Consider the following 22,966-nt stretch of genomic DNA (forward strand, 5'->3'; position numbering starts at 1 on the left):
TATCATTGACCTACACTAAATTATATAATATATATATAATATAATAATAATAGCCCAGGACGCAACACATGGTGAGTGTTACACAGACATTGACTGTTCCATGTTGACTACTGCCCAGGATGCAACACATGGTGAGTGTTACACAGACATTGACTGTCCCATGTTGACTACTGCCCAGGATGCAACACATGGTGAGTGTAACACAAGTATTGACTGTCCCATGCTGACTACTGCCCAGGATTCAACACAAGGTGAGTGTTACACAGACATTGACTGTCCCATGTTGACTTCTGCCCAGGATGCAACACATGGTGAGTGTTACACAGACATTGACTGTTCCATGCTGACTACTGCACAGGATGCAACACATGGTGAGTGTTACACAGACATTGACTGTTCCATGTTGACTACTGCCCAGGATTCAACACATGGAGTGTTACACAGACATTGACTGTCCCATGTTGACTACTGCCAAGGATTCAACACATGGTGAGTGTTACACAGACATTGAGTGTTCCATGTTGACTACTGCCCAGGATTCAACACATGGTGAGTGTTACACAGACATTGAGTGTTCCATGTTGACTACTGCCCAGGATTCAACACATGGTGAGTGTTACACAGACATTGACTGTTCCATGTTGACTACTGCCCAGGATTCAACACATGGTGAGTGTTACACAGACATTGACTGTTCCATGTTGACTACTGCCCAGGATGCAACACATGGTGAGTGTTACACAGACATTGACTGTTCCATGTTGACTACTGCCCAGGATGCAGCACATGGTGAGTGTTACACAGACATTGACTGTTCCATGCTGACTACTGCCCAGGATGCAACACATGGTGAGTGTTACACAGACATTAACTGTCCCATGTTGACTACTGCCCAGGATTCAACACATGGTGAGTGTTACACAGACATTGACTGTCCCATGTTGACTACTGCCCAGGATTCAACACATGGTGAGTGTTACACAGACATTGACTGTTCCATGTTGACTACTGCCCAGGATTCAACACATGGTGAGTGTTACACAGACATTGACTGTTCCATGTTGACTACTGCCCAGGATTCAACACATGGTGAGTGTTACACAGACATTGACTGTCCCATGTTGACTACTGCCCAGACCCTTAAATATGCTAGAGATTCATTCATAATTCACATATTGATATATTGATACTATCATTGCTACATTAATATAATGATAATCTCATTATTACATTACCACATTAATATATTGATAATATCAGTGCTACATTAATATGTTGATAATATCATTACTACATTAATATGTTGATACTATCATTACTACATTTATATAATGATAATCTCATTATTACATTACCACATTATAATATATTGATAATATCAGTGCTACATTAATATCTTGATAATATCATTACTACATTAATATGTTGATAATATCATTACTACATTAATATATTGATAATATCATGACTACATTAACATATTGATAATATCATCGCTACATTAATATGTTGATAATATCATTACTACATTAATATGTTGATACTATCATTACAACATTAATATAATGATAATCTCATTATAACATTACCACATTAATATTTTGATAATATCAGTGCTACATTAATATATTGATAATATTATGACTATATTAATATATTTGATAATGTCATTACTACATTAAAATATTGATAATATCAGTACTACATTACTTCATTAATATTTTGAAATACCGCTACTACATTACTTTTGATAATATCATATCTATAATTTCATGACTCCAGTCATCATTCATGTTTCTAAGATTCTTAAGAGCTGTCTATCGTTTGATTATGAGCCAGTGCTCCAGTTTTTTCCTCTTCTTGGTCATTTCAGGAACACAGGAATCTTCTTTTCATGGCTGAATTAAGAGCTCTGTTTGCCCTGATGTTAGGAACAAAACGGAAATACGTTGATCCTACCAAACCCGTCGAGATCCTCAAGGCTGCGTTCTCCAATGGTAGTGTGGACAACCAGCAAGATGTTAGTGAATTCACTCACAAACTGTTGGAGTGGCTAGAGGATGCGTTCAAATCAGACTGCTCAAAAACAAAGATAGAGTAAGTGGAATGCCAGGATTCTCAGACTTGAGGAAACAAATTAACCTCTTAATTTTAAAAGTTGAATATTTTAAAGTCAGCTTGAGGTATTAGCTATAGAATTTAGCTCACTCTTGGTCTAGCAGTAATACACAATACATATCAGGTCTACAGTGATAGCTTAAGCATATATGTTAGTGTCGCACACCACACTAGAGTGCTAGCCCTACAGTGATAGCCAGAGCAAATATGCTAGTGTTTGGTACTACTTCGCACCACACTAGAGTGCTAGCCCTACAGTGATAGCCAGAGCATATGGTACTGTGTGGTACTAATTCATACCACAATAGAGTGATAGCCCTACATTGATAGCCAGAGCACATATGCTAGTGTTTGGTGCTAATTCACACCACACTAGACTGCTAGGCCTACAGTTATAGCCAGAGCACATATGCTAGTGTTTGGTACTAATTCACACCACACTAGAGTGCTAGCCCTGCAGTAAGCCAGAGCAAATATGCTAGTGTTTGGTACTAATTCACACCACAATAGAGTGCTAGCCCTACAGTGATAGCCAGAGCATATATGCTACTGTATAGTATTAATTCACACCACACTAGAGTGCCAGGACTACAGTAATAGCCAGAGCACATATGCTAGTGTTTGGTACTAATTCACACCACACTAGATTGCTATGCCTACAGTGATAGCCAGAGCATACAGTATATGCTAGTGTTTGGTATTAATTCACACCACACTAGAGTGCCAGGACTACAGTAATAGCCAGAGCACATATGCTAGTGTTTGGTACTAATTCACACCACACTAGATTGCTAGCCCTACAGTGATAGCCAGAGCATACAGTATATGCTAGTGCTTGGTATTATTTCACACCACACTAGAGTGCCAGGACTACAGTGATAGCCAGAGCACATATGCTAGTGTTTGGTACAAATTCACACCACACTAGAGTGCCAGGACTACAGTAATAGCCAGAGCACATATGCTAGTGTTTGGTACTAATTCACACCACACTAGATTGCTATGCCTACAGTGATAGCCAGAGCATACAGTATATGCTAGTGTTTGGTATTAATTCACAACACACTAGAGTGCTAGGACTACAGTGATAGGCAGAGCACATGCTAGTGTTTGGTACTACAGTAATTCACACCACACTAGAGTGCTAGCCTTGCAGTAAGCCAGAGCAAATATGCTAGTGTTTGTACTGATATTATGCAATAGTTATTAGCTTTTTCAGTATTTCATGTGTTATACTTTGCGTTATGCAATAGTTATTAGCTGTTTCAGTATTTCATGTGTTATACTGTGAGTTAATTATGCAATAGCTATTAACTGTTTCAGTATTTCATGTGTTATACTGTGAGTTAATTATGCAATAGCTAATAACTGTTTCAGTATTTCATGTGTTATACTGTGAGTTAATTATGCAATAGCTATTAGCTGTTTCAGTATTTCACGTGTTATACTGTGAGTTAATTATGCAATAGCTAATAACTGTTTCAGTATTTCATGTGTTATACTGTGAGTTAATTATGCAATAGCTAATAACTGTTTCAGTATTTCATGTGTTATACTGTGAGTTAATTATGCAATAGCTAATAACTGTTTCAGTATTTCATGTGTTATACTGTGAGTTAATTATGCAATAGCTATTAACTGTTGCAGTATTTCATGTGTTATACTGTGAGTTATGCAATAGCTATTACAGTAGCTGTTTTCGTATTTCATGTGTTATACTGTGATTTGTTGTGATAGACAGTGTGAGAGTCCAAGCTTAGATATCTTGAAGCTTACAACTGATTTTGTTTTGCAGCCCTGATGGTGGAGAAACAGATGTTGCATCAAACAAGAGGAACCCGATGCTAGATTTATTTTATGGACAGTTTAAAGTAGAGGGCATCAACGAAGGTGATATGCTTCACTATTTCATTATAAAATTGAAATATATATGTAAGATGCATGCAGTCAAGATTTGGTACCATGATGTCCGCAATGCTAAAGAACTCCAACATCAATATGATACATGACAACTCTGTCTTGTAAATCTTATTTTACAAGGAGGAGAAGAAACAACAATAAATCAGCTGAAAGTCACAGGAAAATGTTATAAAATTAATAATTGAGATTGTCAAGTCTCTAGTAAGTTGTGGCAGAACTAATTCATCTTCAAAAATGGTGTCAGGTAGTCCTTGAAAACAGGTTATTTTGGGTACTTGAAAAGTCCTTGAATTTTGTTTTCAAGATTGTGTGGGAACCCTGTCATAGCATGTTGAAGGGAACTCTTAGATCTATAACTTACAGTTTAACCGCTTCCAAACTCTATGGGTTGAACCAATCACTGCTCACTGTGCTAATGAAAGCTCCTTACAGTATATCCTGTAACTGCTTGAAGACTTTTCTCATCAACATTGATGTTGTAAATGATCTTCCAAACATTACTGTAATTCCCTCTTGTGAATTGATAGCTACAGTATATATTTGATTTAAAGGCATTGAAGACTCGCCCCAAACTGTGTGCGGCCATCTGAAAAGTTAAATTTCTGTTGCTTGCAAGTGACGTTTTGTTCGTATCGCTACAAAATGCAGACAGTAATGAAACATGCTACCTTAATTGTTATCTTTAGCTGGACCTGAGATGTCCATCGCTGTTGTATACTCGTATACTGTGCTGTGGATATTGACCGCAGCTGTATGTACTGACTGTACACTAGTGTCTAATTACCGACGGTAGCTAGCTGTGTGTGTACTTCTGGGATCGATGGTGATGTTTAACACTTCTGTTACACCTCATTCGAAACTAGGTCAAATTGCCGGCATTAGACGTTTCTTTTTGGGGGGTCTTCACACCCTTTAAGCTAGATCTAATGTAGGTTGTTACATCACTATCATCTATGTTACCTCCATTGCAGGTAAGAGATTTGTAAATACAGAGACCTTTGGACAATATCCTTTAAGAGTACAGGGTTTCTTTAACCTCCATGACAGTCTAGAGGCTTCCACCAGTCACGGTGAGATAGAAACAGTCAACAGTGACGCCAACGGAAAATCTGCACAAGAGGTAAGTGAAAAAAAAATCTGGATTTCTGTTTTTTTTTTTTACCAGATCAAATTTAATGTGTAAAAGTAAGTTGGCCTGACGTTTCCATCCTAGCAGGATCTTCTTCAAAGGCTAAATGACAAGTAACAGTAACAGAAGGGACAAAAACATGCACAGAATACAGACAGGTTGATGAGCATGGTGAACACAAAGAGATAGATGTAAAGGGGATTAGTAGACAAGGGATGGAGAGAAGAAAGAAACCAACAGAGGAAGAGGATAGGTAGGAGATAAACAGTGGAGAGACAAAGAGAGGATTAAGGGAAGGGGGTAGGGAATAAACTAGAGAAGGACAAGGACAGAAAGGTGTGGAGTAAAAAGGGTGGAAGAGAGCTATGAGAAGAGGAGTGAAGGGGAGGGGACAAGGGGAGAGGGTGGGGACAGAAGTTAGAATGAACCTTTGAAGAAGATCCTGCTAGGATCGAAACGTCAGGCCAACTTACTTTTACACATTCTCTTACACAGGCTCTCTAGTGGATAAGCAGTTTGCTAACAGTTTTATTTTATTCAGATCAAATTGAAGAAGTTTATTTTGGAATTTCCTAATTTTTGAAAATGTATTTTTTACCTTGTTGATTTCTGAAAACTCTTGCATCTTTCCCACCTCCAAGAGAGCACAATGCACATACTGTAGCTCAAGTGTGTATTATGACTTTCAGAAATTCTTTGTTTGTGGTCTTTCATTTTCTCACCTTAGAGACGTTGCATTCACAAGAAGACGAGTTGAGTAATATTGTGGCTGATTTCAATGATACCATAAATGACAGCAACATTGCCAAATCCTAAACATGCTGTTTAGCTCTCCCTCCCTATGACCATCCCTGTGCTATATCCTTTTTAGGATATGTAAAGTTTGACTTTTAAGCCAATTTACTGAACCAATCAGACATGAGGAGAGAAGTACAGCCACTAAAGAGTGTAATTCATAATGTGTCTTCCTTCAATGTTTTGAATATATTATCATGTTTTGAATATATTATCATGTTTTGAATAACTTATCATGTTTTGAATATCTAAATATTGTTTTGATATTATCCTTGTTATCTTCTCATTCATTCACAGCAATGGTTCACAAGGCTGCCTCATGTTTTGACCTTTGAACTCTCCCGTTTCCAATTCAACCAAGCCCTGGGAAGACCAGAGAAGATCCACAATAAGTTTAGATTTCCACAGACAATCTATATGGACAGGTAGTGCATAATTTATTCATTTATTTGTTTTATCGCCAATTGTGTACAATGGGAAAGGAAGTCTCCTATTAAGTCTTAAAAAGACTTAACAAGGTAGGAGACTCCCCGGGAGAAACGAAAAGAAAAAATAATACTGACCGTTAGCTGTTTGTATTTGGTTATCAATTCTGCAAAAAAAATATGAATATATCTCTTCAAACTGTGTCCTCCTCTTTGCTTGAATATTCAAGAGTATAGCTTCTGGGAAATTTTTTATATAAATTCTATGTATAATAAATTGTTTATCACATTTAAAGACACCGAAGTTACATATCATATTTGTGTATGAAGTCTGATAAGTGAAGTCAATGAAATACATGATTAATATGTATTACAAGTTACTTTCAAGATGTCAGTTTTGTTTCCACCAAAATTATTGCAAATAATTGTTTTAAGTGGAATCTTTAAGTGTAAAGTATTGCATGAAGTAACTTTATAAGGAGAAGTAGAAATATATTACACTGAGATATTAGAGGATATTAATGCAAATGAGATAGTGTGATATGAAAGAACACTAAAACTGACTCTAAAACTGAGGTTTGTGAACTGTGTTATCTGAAAGATCATTAGCAGCATATTGTATTTGTTTGTAGTTTCATCTTGGGTATGTTTTTGTTTCTTAAGTGCAATGGCTGATTATTTATTAATTATTAATTATTTATTTAATCTATTGCGATGGCTCTCTCTTGCATGACTATTGACTGTCATGAGAACAACCTAGGGACAGAGGTAAGCAACACAGATTTTCCAGTAAACCACATGTTTATAGGTAAACAATGCAATTGATGCATGGTCTGTGTAGCTGAAGAATTGCTTGATTGATTAATATTAATTTTTTCTATTATTATAGGTACATGGATTCTAACAGAGGAAGAGTCAAAGAGAAAAGAGAAGAGCTCCAACGAATGACAACACAGATGAATGCATTACAAGTTAGATTAGACAGGTAGGCTAGAGTGTAGGGCATTAACCTAGATAGATGAATGCATTACAAGTTAGATTAGACAGGTAGGCTAGAGTGTAGGGCATTAACCTAGATAGATGAATGCATTACAAGTTAGATTAGACAGGTAGGCTAGAGTGTAGGGCATTAATCTAGATAGATGAATGCATTACAAGTTAGATTTCACAGGTAGGCTAGAGTGTAGGGCATTAACCTAGATAGATGAATGCATTACAAGTTAGATTAGACAGGTAGGCTAGAGTGTAGGGCATTAATCTAGATAGATGAATGCATTACAAGTTAGATTAGACAGGTAGGCTACAGTGTAGGGCATTAATCTAGATAGATGAATACATTAGGTTACAATGTTGGTTCTATTATGTTTTATCTGTCTTGGTACCAATATAACGGCTCTATTTTGTTTACTCTGTCTAGGTATCAATGTTACGGCTCTATTATGTTTAATCTGTCTAGGTATCAATGTTACGGCTCTATTATGTTTAATCTGTCTAGGTATCAATGTTACAGCTCTATTTTGTTTACTCTGTCTAGGTATCAATGTTACGGCTCTATTATGTTTAATCTGCCCAGGTATCAATGTAATTACGGCTCTATTATGTTTAATCTGTCTAGGTATCAATGTTACGGCTCTATTTTGTTTACTCTGTCTAGGTATCAATGTTACGGCTCTATTATGTTTAATCTGCCTAGGTATCAATGTAATTACGGCTCTATTATGTTTAATCTGTCTAGGTATCAATGTTACGGCTCTATTTTGTTTACTCTGTCTAGGTATCAATGTTACGGCTCTATTATGTTTAATCTGTCTAGGTATCAATGTTATGGCTCTATTATGTTTAATCTGCCTAGGTATCAATGTTACGGCTCTATTATGTTAAATCTGTCTAGGTATCAATGTTATGGCTCTATTATGTTTAATCTGCCTAGGTATCAATGTAATTACGGCTCTATTTTGTTTACTCTGTCTAGGTATCAATGTTACGGCTCTATTATGTTTACTCTGTCTAGGTATCAATGTTACGGCTCTGGAACCAAGAGATTTCCACTGCAGGATGTTCTTCGGTATGCGTTAGATTTTGCCACAGGTCAGAGTCCTGACAACTGCTCAGCACCAGAAGATGTAGAGATGGTGTCTCCAAGTAGATCACCTCAAGCACCAGCAGAAGCTAAGTAAGTCTTCAGTCAATTTCAAACTAGTTTATAGCTTTACTGAGGATCATTGAACCAGAAATCTAACTAGAAAACAAATGGGAAACTTCAATCTTAGAAACAAGAATGAAGTTAATTTGTTGTTTTTACTTCTACAATGGTTACATTGAATAAGTCTGTAACTCTTGATGAAGATTAGGTTCATGGGTGAGAGCTGGAGGATCTTAAATATCCACACATGTGAGAGGTGGGAGGGGGGGAGGGAGTAGTGGATGGATGGGGGTAATAAAGAAAGTTATCCAGATATCCAGTCTGGTGTAGACTGGATAATCTGCATTCATCATGGGTATTTATGCCATCAGCAGCCAGGCTACACCAGACTAGTCTGCATGAATGATGTGTATTAATGCCATCAACAACCAGTCTACACCAGACTCTTGTCTGCATTTATTATGTGTATTTAGCCAGTCTATGCCAGACTCTAGTCTGCATTCATGATGTGTATTAATTCTATCAGCAGCCAGTCTACACCAGACTCTAATCTGCATTCATGATGTGTATTAATGCCATTAGCACCAAGTCTACATCAGACACTAATTTGCTTTCATGATGTGTATTAATGCCATCAACAACCAGTCTACACCAGACTCTAATCTGCATTCATGATGTGTATTTATTCCATCAGCATCCAGCCTACACCAGACTCTAGTCTGCACTTATGATGTGTATTTACTCTATCAGCAGCCAGTCTACACCAGACTATCAGCAGCCAGTCTACACCAGACTCTAATCTGCATTCATGATGTGTATTTATTCCATCAGCATCCAGCCTACACCAGACTCTAGTCTGCACTTATGATGTGTATTTATTCAATCAGCAGCCAGTCTACACTAGAGTCTAGTCCAGATTAGGGACATGCTTATTTATATATTCAATCAGCAGACAGTCAACACCAGACTCTAGTTTGCATTCATGATATGCGTATTTATTTATATTTATCTGCAGGCAATCTACACCAGAATCTAGTCCATACCCACCAGGTGGTGCTGTCTCATCTCCAATGGATGTCATGAAGTCACCTAGTGTGCCTGGATCCTGCCTGGGTCCTAAACACATCTCAGATGATGAGCTGAGCGTACTACAGGAATGTCTCATGAGGTGGAGGAAAGAGGTTGAACTAGATGTCAAAGGTCAGTCAGAAATTTGATTTTAGCTAAATAAATTGATTGATTGGACGCAACTAAATAATGGGCCAATATTCGGTACTTCTGTAAGAACTGTTGGACGGCAGGTTGTTCGGTTAGTATTCGATTCCACTAAAATTTAACAATTGAGTCAGAACTCACAGAGTGGTGGTTTTAAGGTATATTTGGTATTGATAAATCTACTTCCCTACTAAGAGTATGACAAGGCTGATCAATCTTGACTAATACAAAGTATTTGGTATTGATAAATCTACTTCCCTACGAAGAGTATCACAAGGCTGATCCATCTTGACTAATAAAAAGTATTTGGTATTGATAAATCTACTTCCCTACTAAGAGTATAACACGGCTAATTCATCTTGACTAATACAAAGCATTTGGTATTGATAAATCTACTTCCCTACTAAGAGTATCACAAGGCTGATCCAGCTTGACTTATACAAAGCATATGGTATTGATAAATCTACTTCCCTACTAAGAGTATCACAAGGCTGATCCATCTTGACTAATACAAAGCATTTGGTATTGATAAATCTACTTCCATACTATGAGTATCACAAGGCTGATCAATCTTGACTAATACAAAGTATTTGGTATTGATAAATCTACTTCCCTACGAAGAGTATCACAAGGCTGATCCATCTTGACTAATAAAAAGTATTTGGTATTGATAAATCTACTTCCCTACTAAGAGTATAACACGGCTAATTCATCTTGACTAATACAAAGCATTTGGTATTGATAAATCTACTTCCCTACTAAGAGTATCACAAGGCTGATCCAGCTTGACTTATACAAAGCATATGGTATTGATAAATCTACTTCCCTACTAAGAGTATCACAAGGCTGATCCATCTTGACTAATACAAAGCATTTGGTATTGATAAATCTACTTCCATACTATGAGTATCACAAGGCTGATCCATCTTGACTAATACAAAGCATTTGGTATTGATAAATCTACTTCCCTACTACAGGCATGAGATTTTTCCCCGAATTCGCTCCATATCCATGATTTCTTTTCTAACTCGGGGACAAAAACTATTATCCTAACACACTGTAGCATACGCAAACTGGAGCCTATACCGCAATTTGTGCAAAGTTCCGTGATTTTTTTTTTACCGCAGGCTCATCCCTGCTACTAAGAGTATCACAAGGTTGATCCATCTTGACTAATACAAAGTATTTAGTATTGATAAATCTACTTCCCTATTAAGAGCATCACAAGGCTGATCCATCTTCACTCATACAAATCATTGACCCGAAGCTCCTCAGTAATCAGAACAATTAAATCAATTGCTTTATTAGTCTCATTATACATCATTTTAATCACTTTCTGACAAAACGAAAAGAAAATATTTGTGATTTTGGGGATTGATATAATGTAACTAAATTGAAGTACTGTAGTAGATGAGGTAATAATAAAATTTAATTACCAAGGTTTGCATTTCGGCATGTGAGTTTGACGAGAGGACAGGTTTTGCTCTGAAAGGATAGCTTTGGAACAAATTGAATCGCAATTTCCCAACATGACTTATCTCACCTTAAATTACTTACATTTGAAATTAATATAACCATTTGAATATATCCAATGGTGTTATTAAACCATGATAGTCTCCATTTACTTACAGGCCTGCAAGACAGCATTGACAGTATACGCCTTAATATAGAACACATGTTTGACGAGGAGGATTTGAGGAAGGTATGTCTTAAAGATATTTACTTGGAAAAAAAACCAGTGATATCAATACTATTACATATATAATACTTTTTTTTATCCCTTTAATATTTTATGATAGTAATTGCATCAAAGAGTGTTGGTATAAATGCTCATCTTACTTCATGATAATCCAACCAAATAATTACTTTTGCTAAAGGAAGTTGGCTAACTGATTTTCATTTTGAATTTCAGTTTGAATTCCATCTTCATGCAGTTCTGGTTCACGAGGGACAGGCCTCAGCCGGTCATTACTGGGCATATATCTTGGACCACAAACGAAATGTTTGGCTTAAGTTTAATGACATCTCGGTCGCTGAGGTCAGCTGGCCAGAGTTGGAACGAGAGTCAGTAGGAGGATCAGGGAATGCTAGTGCTTACTGTGTCATGTACATAGACTCCAGTCATCAGGAACTGCTCCAAGGTGCATCTATCTGTTTATTTATTGGTATTCGGTTAAGGGGGAGGGGGGGTAGATGGGTTTGACCGGGAGTGGGGATGGTCACATGGTGGGGTTGCATAGCACTGGGACTATAAAGTTACTTGTGAGATGCTTCAATATCCTTATGATAATTGCCTCAATTGAATTTTAATGTTGAAAGTTACTGAATTGTTAATAAATTAATTTATAAGATGGTTTATACATGGGTGGTTTATACTGGGTGTGTTTAAGTGTGTATGTGGATGGTCACTAGGTGAGTTAGAGTGGGAGTATGGGTGGTCACTGGGTGTGGTAAAGTGCAAATGTGATTGGTCACTAGGTGGGTTTGTGTGGGAGTATGTGTGGTTACTGGGTGTGGTTAAGTGCAAATGTGGTTGGTCACTAGGTGGGCTAGAGTGGGAGTATGTGTGGTTACTGGGTGTGGTTAAGTGCAAATGTGGATGGTCACTAGGTAGGCTAGAGTTGGAGTATGTGTGGTTACTGGGTGTGGTTAAGTGCAAATGTGGATGGCCAATATGTGGGTTTGAGTGGGAGTTTGGATTGTTACTGGGTGCTTTATGGCGCAAGCCAGGAAAGCACCCGATTCCTGTTTGCCCTCATCACAGGTTACTGGGTGTGGTTAAGTGCAAATGTGGATGGTCACTAGGTGGGATTGAGTGGGGGTATGGGTGGTTACTAGGTGTGGATTAGTACAAATGTGGATGGCCACTAGGTGGGTTTGAGTGGGAGTTTGGATTGTTACTGGGTGCTTTATGGCGCAAGCCAGGAAAGCACCCGATTCCTCTTTGCCCTCATCACACGCTCCTTCTCATGCACAGATTTGTCCGTGAATTCAGACTTGAATGAACCAGTGTTGAATCATCTGGCTGACGATTTGAGGCAATTAATCTTAGAAGACAACAAGAGGTTTCGGGAAGAGTTGAGACAATGGGACAAAGAACAGAATCAGAGTGAGGTTCTAGCAGGAGGAGATGTAGGGGTACGGACAGAGTCACGGGGGACCAGTGTACGTGACCTACCAAAAAATCAAAGGTCACTTGGTGAGCACAGTAAGTCTTCCCTTCAATGAATGAATCTTTCCTTATACAAACAGATCAGTTAACAAACATGTCAGATACCATCGATGTCAGATACCATCGATGTCCTCACATTCTATACACTGATGTCCTCACATTCTATACACAGTAATGTGTGAGAAACCATAGATGTCCTCACATTCTATACACAGTAATGTGTGAGAAACCATAGATGTCCTCACATTCTATACACAGTAATGTGTGAGAAACCATAGATGTCCTCACATTCTACACACAGTAATGTGTGAGAAACCATAGATGTCCTCACATTCTACACACAGTAATGTGTGAGAAACCATAGATGTCCTCACATTCTACACACAGTAATGTGTGAGAAACCATAGATGTCCTCACATTCTATACACAGTAATGTGTGAGAAACCATAGATGTCCTCACATTCTATACACAGTAATGTGTGAGAAACCATAGATGTCCTCACATTCTACACACAGTAATGTGTCAGAAACCATTGATGTCCTCACATTCTATACACTGATGTCCTCACATTCTATACACAGTAACGTTTCAGAAACCATCAATGTCCTCACATTTCATGTTGCTATGATAACTGCAGATGTAGCATGCTTTGCCTCAGATCCTTCTGGCATCACTTGTATAATAATGAAAGTAAAACTATAGGGTACCGTTTGGGACTACTGCTGGTTATTTTACTTAATAAGTTTCCCATTAACTGTAACATTCTGAGATTCAAACTGATGTTTATTAAGTGTTTTGTATGTATGTACAGTGTTAATCAAGTCTATATGGTGCGGTTATAGCAGGATAATGAATGAGGGAACCTTACAGCCTTAGCTAAGATAATGTCTGCCATCTACCACCACGGTGGATGAGGAGTCAACTAGTGACCTTAATTCTGTGAGTTTTCAATTAAAAGAATGAGTCATATTGCATTATGTTTGAACCTTTCAGGCAAGCAACCTTCGGTAAATACAAGAACCTTTAGTTCTGCTTCAAGGTTTTCAACAGAACATTCTACAATGTCAGTGTCTGCAAGCCGTCAAGCAATTAAAGACTCACAAGATGTATTCTCCAAGCAAGGACCAGAGGCAGCTCTTATAAATGTAAGTAGAAGAATGAAGGTAAGACTTCTGGGTCTCACTAAACAGTGATACCAGTTTCCAGAGTCTACACTAGACAGTGATACTAGTTTCCAGAGTCTACACCAGACAGTGAGAATACTTGTAGGTTTATATATATAGGTTTATTGATGCAGTATGTTATGAATTTTAAATTTTATTGCAATAAGATACACTGCGCATAGAATGATTGCTACTTGTTTTTTAAGCAATGTTTTTTAATCAACACTACATTAAATTTGGCAAATCACATGTACTGCACATGTACCTCTAGAGTCAAAGGTCACAATGTGTCACTATATCTGGCTGCATGCAACAAAAAGTTAACTGTTATCATAGTATTGAGATTCATCAGTATTACCTACTCTAGTTTTGATTTATATAATAATAATAATATTTGATTTTATATAGCGCTTTTCACCAGCGATAGGCTTTACAGACGCTATATTAGCCCTGGTCAATGATAACCTGTCCCAGAGACAATCCCTCCAGTCGGCAGCAGTTATATACTGCGCCCAATGACAAGTTACCTCACCCATTTAACCCCTGGGTGGAGAGAGGCAAGTGAGATAAAGCATCTTGCCCAGGGACACAACGTAGTGAACTAGGCAGGAATTGAACCAGCAATCCTTGGATCACGAGTCCGACGCCTTAGCCAATTGGCCACCATGCTCTATATATTTTCTTTTCTTTTCATATGACTTTTAGGCATGTGAGCAAGAGATTCAGAGACTTGAAGCTGTAGCAGTAAGTTTGTCCGATTCCTACCATGATGTCAGGTTACAAAGCAGTATAGTCTATTTCCTAAAGAACCGTGCACCTCAATTTGTTATACAACGTAGCGTACTAGAGCAGTTTGCAGATAAAAACTTGAATTATGATGTCAAGTGAGTAGAAGTGCATGTTTTTATTCACAATTTTCAGTGACTTACATTTTTTTTTTCTGTGTTAGGTATGTACAGACCTGGAGAGCTGCTGCAAATATGACATAAACACCCTCCTCAGGAAAGGTTCACCCTTAAAACTCAGCCTGATAGGCTTGAAGAGCTGCCGCAAATATGACATACACACCCTCCTCAGGAAATGCTGGCATATTAATTGCATTTACAGTGTTTTCCTCACGAGAGCTGGCTGTTTGTTGTCTCTGTCTCAATATTGTCTTTTCATTTTTGTTATTTATCAGATCTCAGGCAATAAGAAAGATGGCTGAAAAGAGGGTGGCTTCTCAGAAGCTGACCGATTTACAACGAACTCAGTACAGGGTCTGGCATGATGAGTACAATCAGTTTACCAAGTGTACAGCGTTCTTCATTTTTGGTGTCAACGAGCTTTATACAAACGAAAAGTAAGTTATGAAACAAAAAGTATCAGAAATATAATCAGTTGTGATGATGAAATACTTGAATGATTACTTAGAGGGTGAACCGTCCATGAAATTAGCCAAGCAATCATCTTGCTTTCTGTCTAATGATTATCTTTCTAATAGCAAGATGATTGCTTGGCTAATTTCATGGGTGGTTCAACCCTCTAAGTAATCATTGAAGTATTTATCTTTCTATAAACAGGATCTAGACTTTTGGCAATATACTGCAGATTTAAGTTATACGACACAACTTAAATCTGCAGTATATTGCCAAAAGTCTAGATCCTGTTTATCTCTGATGTTAACAACCCCACTGCCAGTTCCTGATGAGCAAGCACTACTACTTTACAAATAACCTCAATGAGTGTGTGGACTAATACCCAGCTGGACCTCATCTAGTTGTAGCTACAATATTAGTTACAGTCTGCCCTACTCCTCATCTAGGTGTAGCTACGATAATAGTTACAGTCTGCCATACTCCTCATCTAGTTGTAGCTACAATAATAGTTACAGTCTGCCCTACTCCTCATCTAGTTGTAGCTACAATAGTAGTAACAGTCTGCCCTACTCCTCATCTAGGTGTAGCTACAATAATAGTTACAGTCTGCCCTACTCATCATCTAGGTGTAGCTACAATAATAGTTACAGTCTGCCCTACTCATCATCTAGTTGTAGCTACAATAATAGTAACAGTCTGCCCTACTCATCATCTAGTTGTAGCTACAATAATAATTACAGTCTGCCCTACTCATCATCTAGTTGTAGCTATGATAATATTTACAGTCTGCCCTACTCATCATCTAGGTGTAGCTATGATAATAGTTGCAGTCTGCCCTACTCATCATCTAGGTGTAGCTATGATAATAATTACAGTCTGCCCTACTCATCATCTAGTTGTAGCTATGATAATAGTTACAGTCTGCCCTACTCATCATCTAGGTGTAGCTACGATAATAGTTACAGTCTGCCCTACTCTTCATCTAGGTGTAGCTATGATAATAGTTACAGTCTGCCCTACTCATCATCTAGGTGTAGCTACGATAATAGTTACAGTCTGCCCTACTCATCATCTAGGTGTAGCTATGATAATAGTTGCAGTCTGCCCTACTCATCATCTAGGTGTAGCTATGATAATAGTTGCAGTCTGCCCTACTCTTCATCTAAGTGTAGCTACAATAATAGTTACAGTCTGCCATACTCCTTATCTAAGTGTAGTTACAATATTAGTTACAGTCCGCCCTACTCATCATCTAGGTGTAGCTACGATAATAGTTACAGTCTGCCCTACTCTCGATCATAGTATCTTTGATGTCTCTTGCTTTGCTTTTTACTTCATATAAACATTTTATATTTTGTTTTCCGGCCCCCATGAACAATAGTCATCCTTGCCATTATAAATTGCTTTAAGTTATTAGCAATATTCATTGTACTTGTTTTGTTTTCTAGTTATCGGCTAGCTTTGTTTTCTTGATTGCTTGTTTGCTTTTGTTTACATATATATATATATATATTTGCTAACTAATGGTTCTTGCTGATTGGATGATTTTGCTGTTTACTTTGTTCCAGCTGCCAATCCGCTTTGCCGTATATTGTACATGCCTGCCATCTGAATGACTTTTTCAAACCAACGGACGAAACGAAGAGGCAATGGCCAAGTTTACTCTCATTTTGTAGGAGACAGACTCTGTTAGTAAGTAAAAGAGGATGAATGAAGTCAAATCAAGACCTTGAAATTCTTATGATTGTCTGACCAAATTCTTGTATGAGGAACAGTATTGCTAGGAAGACATTTAAATCTGTAATTGAAATTTGTTTGTGTTTTCTCTCTCTGTTAGAAGTTCATACAATGATGCCAACCAGTACGATTTTATCGTATTTAGTACTATAAAACAAGTGAAATACGATAATACGATATTGCCCTCTTGAAAATACGATTTTTCATCTTTCCCCCCAAAAAAAACCCCCAATTTTTTTTTTTTTTTTTTTTTTTTCAAGGAATCGGAATCGCATAGAAACATGAGCCAACATGGGGGGGAAATACGCAGAATTGGCAGCTTTACAATTTTTTCTCATTAAATGTAAATGAAAAAGCAAACATTTTACTTGCCCGTTCTTACCAGTTAAACATTTTTCTGACATTTTACTGGCCCGGGGCCAACGGGCCAGTGGTAGTGTCGAGTTTTCGTGAAAATCTGATTTTTCTCTCCAAAATCTGATTTTTTAGGATATTCAGTCTGTTTTTTTGTGTCAAGAGGTTGGCATCTCTGTTCATATTCTTTCTTCAAATTGCACCAACATAGCAATTGCAATTTCTGTGCCAATATTTAATGTCAGTATTTCTCTCCAAATTGATACTCACAAAAATAAGGATCTTGTATAAACGAGTGTTTCCGTCTGTTAATAGAGCAACGTACAGTGTTCACAAATAACTGCTATATCAATAACATATATAATGTTATATCAGACATTAACAATAATTAGAATCATAACAGAATTTGGGTGTTTGATTTTCATTCAGTAGTGTGACATATTTCCCCTATATGCAGTGGTGGATTACTCTCTCCCTCAAATCAGAATCTCAATATCTACACAATCTGAATGTGACTTTTATATGTCAAGTTACCCTGGAGTTAGCTACCTTGTTACGCTCTCATGGTTTACTTCCTATGATTAATACTACCAGTATCAAGTCTCTTTGTAACACCCTCATGAGTTTATACTTCTTTACATTAATACTACCAGTATCAAGTCTCTTTGTAACACTGATATGAGTTTATACTTCTTTACATTAATACTACCAGTATCAAGTCTCTTTGTAACACTGATATGAGTTTATACTTCTTTACATTAATACTACCAGTATCAAGTCTCTTTGTAACACCCTCATGAGTTATACTTCTTTACATTAATACTACCAGTATCAAGTCTCTTTGTAACACCCTCATGAGTTATACTTCTTTACATTAATACTACCAGTATCAAGTCTCTTTGTAACACTCTCATGAGTTTTTACTTCTTTACATTAATACTACCATTATTAAGTCTCTTTGTAACACTCTCATAAGTTACTTCTTATTATTAATACTACCAGTATCAAGCCTCTTTGTAACACTCTCATGAGTTTATACTTCTTTACATTAATACTACCAGTATTAAGTCTCTTTGTAACACTCTCATGAGTTTATACTTCCTTACGTTAATACTGCGCTATGATCTAGATGGAATAGCACTATATAAATATTAATTGTTATGTTATTAATTGTTATGTTACTACCAGTATTAAACTTCTTTTTAACACTCTCATAAGTTACTTCTTTATGTTAATACTACCAGTATTAAGTCTCTTTGTAACACTCTCATGAGTTTATACTTCTTTTCGTTAATACTACTAGTATCAAGCCTCTTTGTAACACTCTCATGAGTTTATACTTCTTTACATTAATACTACCAGTATTAAGTCTCTTTGTAACACTCTCATGAGTTTATACTTCCTTACGTTAATACTGCGCTATGATCTAGATGGAATAGCACTATATAAATATTAATTGTTATGTTATTAATTGTTATGTTACTACCAGTATTAAACTTCTTTTTAACACTCTCATAAGTTACTTCTTTACGTTAATACTACCAGTATTAAGTCTCTTTGTAACACTCTCATGAGTTTATACTTCTTTTTGTTAATACTACTAGTATCAAGCCTCTTTGTAACACTCTCATGAGTTTATACTTCCTTATGTTAATACTACCATGATTAAGTCCCTTTGTAACACTCTCATAAGTTACTTCTTATTATTAATACTACCAGTATCAAGTCTCTCTGTAACACTCTCATGAGTTTATACTTCTTTACGTTAATACTACTAGTATCAAGCCTCTTTGTAACACCCTCATGAGTTTATACTTCTTTACATTAATACTACCAGTATTAAGTCTCTTTGTAACACTCTCATAAGTTACTTCTTATTATTAATTCTACCAGTATCAAGTATCTTTGTAACACTCTCATGAGTTTATACTTCCTTACGTTAATACTACCATTATTTAGTTTCTTTGTAACACTCTCATAAGTTACATCTTTACGTTAATACTACCAGTATTAAGTCTCTTTGTAACACTCTCATAAGTTACTTCTTTACATTAATACTACCAGTATTAAGTCTCTTTGTTACACTCTCATGATTAATCTCTTAATTCATACTGCCAGTATTTAGTCACAAAAGAATAACCTTGACAGTAGTGCTTACTAGAATTATTTTGATATATTTTAATGTCTCTTTCTGTGGTTTGTTACTCAGCAACTGAGTGAGCAATGTGCACTACAGCTGGAGTCTGGTGAATCAGCAGAAGTAGAGCAAGGGTTGGAAGACATGAAGGAACTTGTGGTTCCATGTTTAGCGATGTTAAGCAACTCAACGGTATCAGAAGATGGCATCGTGGTAGAGGACATCAGGAAGAAATGGTGCTCCTTCCTCGGCCAAGACGTTAGTGGTAAGGATCACACACTAGCCTTGTCATTTGTATACATGTTTGTGAAGAGTAATTAAAAAAACGTCACAGATTGAAAATGACTATCACACAGGTCAATCCCTGGTTTAAACATTGTATTCATTATTCACTAAACAACAGTAACTTTATCTGTGAAATATAATCTTCTCCATTCACTAAAACACTGGCTAGATCATTACTTCAAGTATGATCAATGCAAGCTTTCAAATATAATATAACATACGCAAATATTTTGCGTGCATACTACTGACAAACGATTCTAGTTATATATATCCCGTAGCAAACAGAACTATTCTCTGTGTGTCTCTGTGAGTCTATGTGAATCTTTGTGAGATATTTGAGTCACTGTGCATCTCTGTGAATCTCTGTGAGTCTCTTTGAGCCTCTGTGAATCTATGTGAACCTCTGTAATTCTCTGTGAGTCTCTGTGAGTCTCTTTGAGTCTCTTTGAGCCTCTGTGAGTCTCTGTGAGTCTGTGTGAGTCTCTGTGCATCTCTGTGAGTCTGTGAGTCTCTGTGCATCTCTGTGAGTCTCTGGGAGTCTATGTGAACCTCTGTAATTCTATGTGAGTCACTGTGGGTCTCTGTGAGTCTCTGTGAGTCTCTGTGCATCTCTGTGAGTCTCTGTGCATCTCTGTGAGTCTGTGAGTCTCTGTGCATCTCTGTGAGTCTCTGGGAGTCTATGTGAACCTCTGTAATTCTATGTGAGTCACTGTGGGTCTCTGTGAGTCTCTGTGAGCCTCTGTGAGTCTCTGTGAGACATTGTAATTCTCTGTGAATCTCTGTGAGTCTATGTGAGACATTGTGAGTCTCTTTGAATCTCTGTGAGTCTCTGTGAGTCTATGTTAGTCTGTGAGTCTCGGTGCATCTCTGTGAGTCTCTGTGCATCTCTGTGAGTCTCGGTGCATCTCTGTGAGTATAAATATATCAGATTATAGCTACTAAATCATGGAGATAAGTACATCCCATTGTGGTGTTTCCTTTGCACCTTTGCCATTTCTTTTTTGGACCCTTTACAGAAACTGTACAAGACAAGCTGCAAGATCTTCTGCCCAGAATTATTGACACATCAGAGGAAAATGCTCGGATAAGACCTCCTCCACTCTGTCTGTCGGAAAAGGAGAATCTCGCAGAGAAGTTCACGCAAGCTATCGAACTGATCAAACAAAATGAACCTAGCGCCCCCATTAAGTGATGCTGGCTTATGCATATTCATGAGTTTGAAAGAAATGCTTTATTAAAACGAAGGGTGAACAGAGCCTTTAGAAATATCAGGGAAAAGTTTTCAAATGCTTGCTACATACTCATGAGGGGAGAGTTTTCTGAGGTTAAACTGGAGGATGATTGGACATGAGGAGGAGGAGGAGGAGGAGGAGGAGGAGGAGGAGGAGGAGGAGGAGGAGGAGGATAGGACACGAGGACGAGGATGGTAGGACATGAGGGCGAGGGTGATTAGACATTAGGACATGGGTGATTGGACATGAGGACGAGGATGGTAGGACATGAGAAGGACCTCTTTATATACTGCTGTTACTTTTCATAGCCTTTCAGCTGCAGCTGATTTTATTCAGATTTTGTTCACATACTTGTACCAATAGTGAAGGCTACCTACGTATGATACATCTTAAGTCCAAACAGACAAAACACTCACAGATGTTTTACTAGCATCCATTACATTGTAGCAGTGTGTTAGTTAAGTCTTTTTCGTTTTGTTTTCTTGCTATGATTGTTATTATTATTATTGCTTTAATTCTATCGCAGGGTGATTAATGTTGGAGCAAGGGAGTGGTTAGGAATCTGTAGTTTGGATGAATAATTATACAAAAAAAATTCAACCTTAGAAAGTGCTTTAAAAACAAGCTGGTAAATTAAATGGCAAATATTTTATTGTTTTTATTGTTTTGAGGGAAGTAAGGTGCTTGACCAGGGAAGTTCTTGCTGTACTATTTGTAATCAAGCAAAGATAAGATTACTTGCTTAACTTCTATGTTGTGATCTTGTATTATGATGTCACACCCCCAATACTAGTCACTTTCCTTCAAGATTATCATTTAAAGATTCATATATAGGTAAGGAACTGTTCATACTGTCAGTACAAGTGCCTTGAAGCATGATATGAAAGGCCAGTATAGAGTGGTATTAGCATTTGAATCGGATAAAGGTTAGGAACTGTTCATACTGTCAGTTAAGAGTGCTTTGAAGCATGATATGATAGGACAGTAAAGAGCCGTTGGTGTTAGCATTAGAAATGTTTCCAAGTGGCTGAGAAAAAAGCACACTCTGTTGCATATTTCATGAATATTTATATAATAGACGTGGTAAACAGTACAATCGGTTGCATATTTATGAATATATGTATATATATTATAAATATATTTATATATATATATATATATATATATATATATTTTCCCCCTTTCCACATACTGCCCTCAATATAAGCTGCCTTTCTGGAAATAAGAGCACAGTATCAAGGATGATTTAATTGTTGAATTTGATATTTTCACCAAAATTTTGCCTTCACAATATTTGTTTCTTTTCAATTGTGTGCATGTGTTTCTGATTGAGAAGATTTGCATATCATTTTTTACCCCTTCACATGTGGTTGTGAAAGCATAGTGTATATTTACCCCTTTCATATGGTTGACAGCATAGTGTATTTTTACCCCTTCTCATGTGCTTGTACCAGCATCATGTATTTTTTACCCCTTCTCATGTGGCTGACAGCATAATATATTTTTAACCCTTCTCATGTGCTTGAACCAGTATCATGTATTTTCTCATGTGGTGACAGCATGATGTATTTTACCCCTTCTCATGTGGTTGTGACCGTGTAGTGTATTTTTTACCCCTTCTCATGTGCTTGTGAGAGCGTAGTGTATTTGTAAACATTCTCATTGTTACTTGTATCAGTAAATAGTATGCATCTTAGACTTCTGATTCATGCAGCATTGGTTTTCAATGTTGGAACATCATACCCTTCGTATGGAAATTGTCTGCAGATTTGGTACGATGTG

At 37.2% G+C, this 22,966-nt stretch overlaps 1 protein-coding gene across 5 annotated transcripts in view; it reads left to right on the plus strand.

The window, feature by feature from the left end:
• Window positions 1-21,330, plus strand: part of LOC139977078 (ubiquitin carboxyl-terminal hydrolase 25-like) — a 35,770-nt gene extending 14,440 nt beyond the window's left edge. For 4 of the 5 annotated variants that reach the window (XM_071986101.1, XM_071986099.1, XM_071986102.1 and 1 more), the window contains 16 exons: window positions 1,874-2,097; window positions 3,914-4,008; window positions 5,010-5,158; window positions 6,260-6,387; window positions 7,277-7,372; window positions 8,399-8,560; window positions 9,546-9,730; window positions 11,377-11,447; window positions 11,658-11,886; window positions 12,723-12,953; window positions 13,912-14,063; window positions 14,787-14,965; window positions 15,262-15,423; window positions 17,008-17,131; window positions 19,740-19,932; window positions 20,969-21,330. In XM_071986101.1, coding sequence (XP_071842202.1) covers window positions 1,874-2,097; window positions 3,914-4,008; window positions 5,010-5,158; window positions 6,260-6,387; window positions 7,277-7,372; window positions 8,399-8,560; window positions 9,546-9,730; window positions 11,377-11,447; window positions 11,658-11,886; window positions 12,723-12,953; window positions 13,912-14,063; window positions 14,787-14,965; window positions 15,262-15,423; window positions 17,008-17,131; window positions 19,740-19,932; window positions 20,969-21,144 — 2,556 coding nt within the window. In that variant the 3' untranslated portion in view covers window positions 21,145-21,330. The remainder of the gene's footprint in view (window positions 1-1,873; window positions 2,098-3,913; window positions 4,009-5,009; window positions 5,159-6,259; window positions 6,388-7,276; window positions 7,373-8,398; window positions 8,561-9,545; window positions 9,731-11,376; window positions 11,448-11,657; window positions 11,887-12,722; window positions 12,954-13,911; window positions 14,064-14,786; window positions 14,966-15,261; window positions 15,424-17,007; window positions 17,132-19,739; window positions 19,933-20,968) is intronic. The other variant, XM_071986100.1, reaches the window with a different exon arrangement.
• Window positions 21,331-22,966: the final 1,636 nt, after the last annotated feature.

Source organism: Apostichopus japonicus, chromosome 12, assembly GCF_037975245.1.
Source record: "Apostichopus japonicus isolate 1M-3 chromosome 12, ASM3797524v1, whole genome shotgun sequence".
Classification (NCBI taxonomy): Eukaryota; Metazoa; Echinodermata; class Holothuroidea; order Aspidochirotida; family Stichopodidae; genus Apostichopus; species Apostichopus japonicus.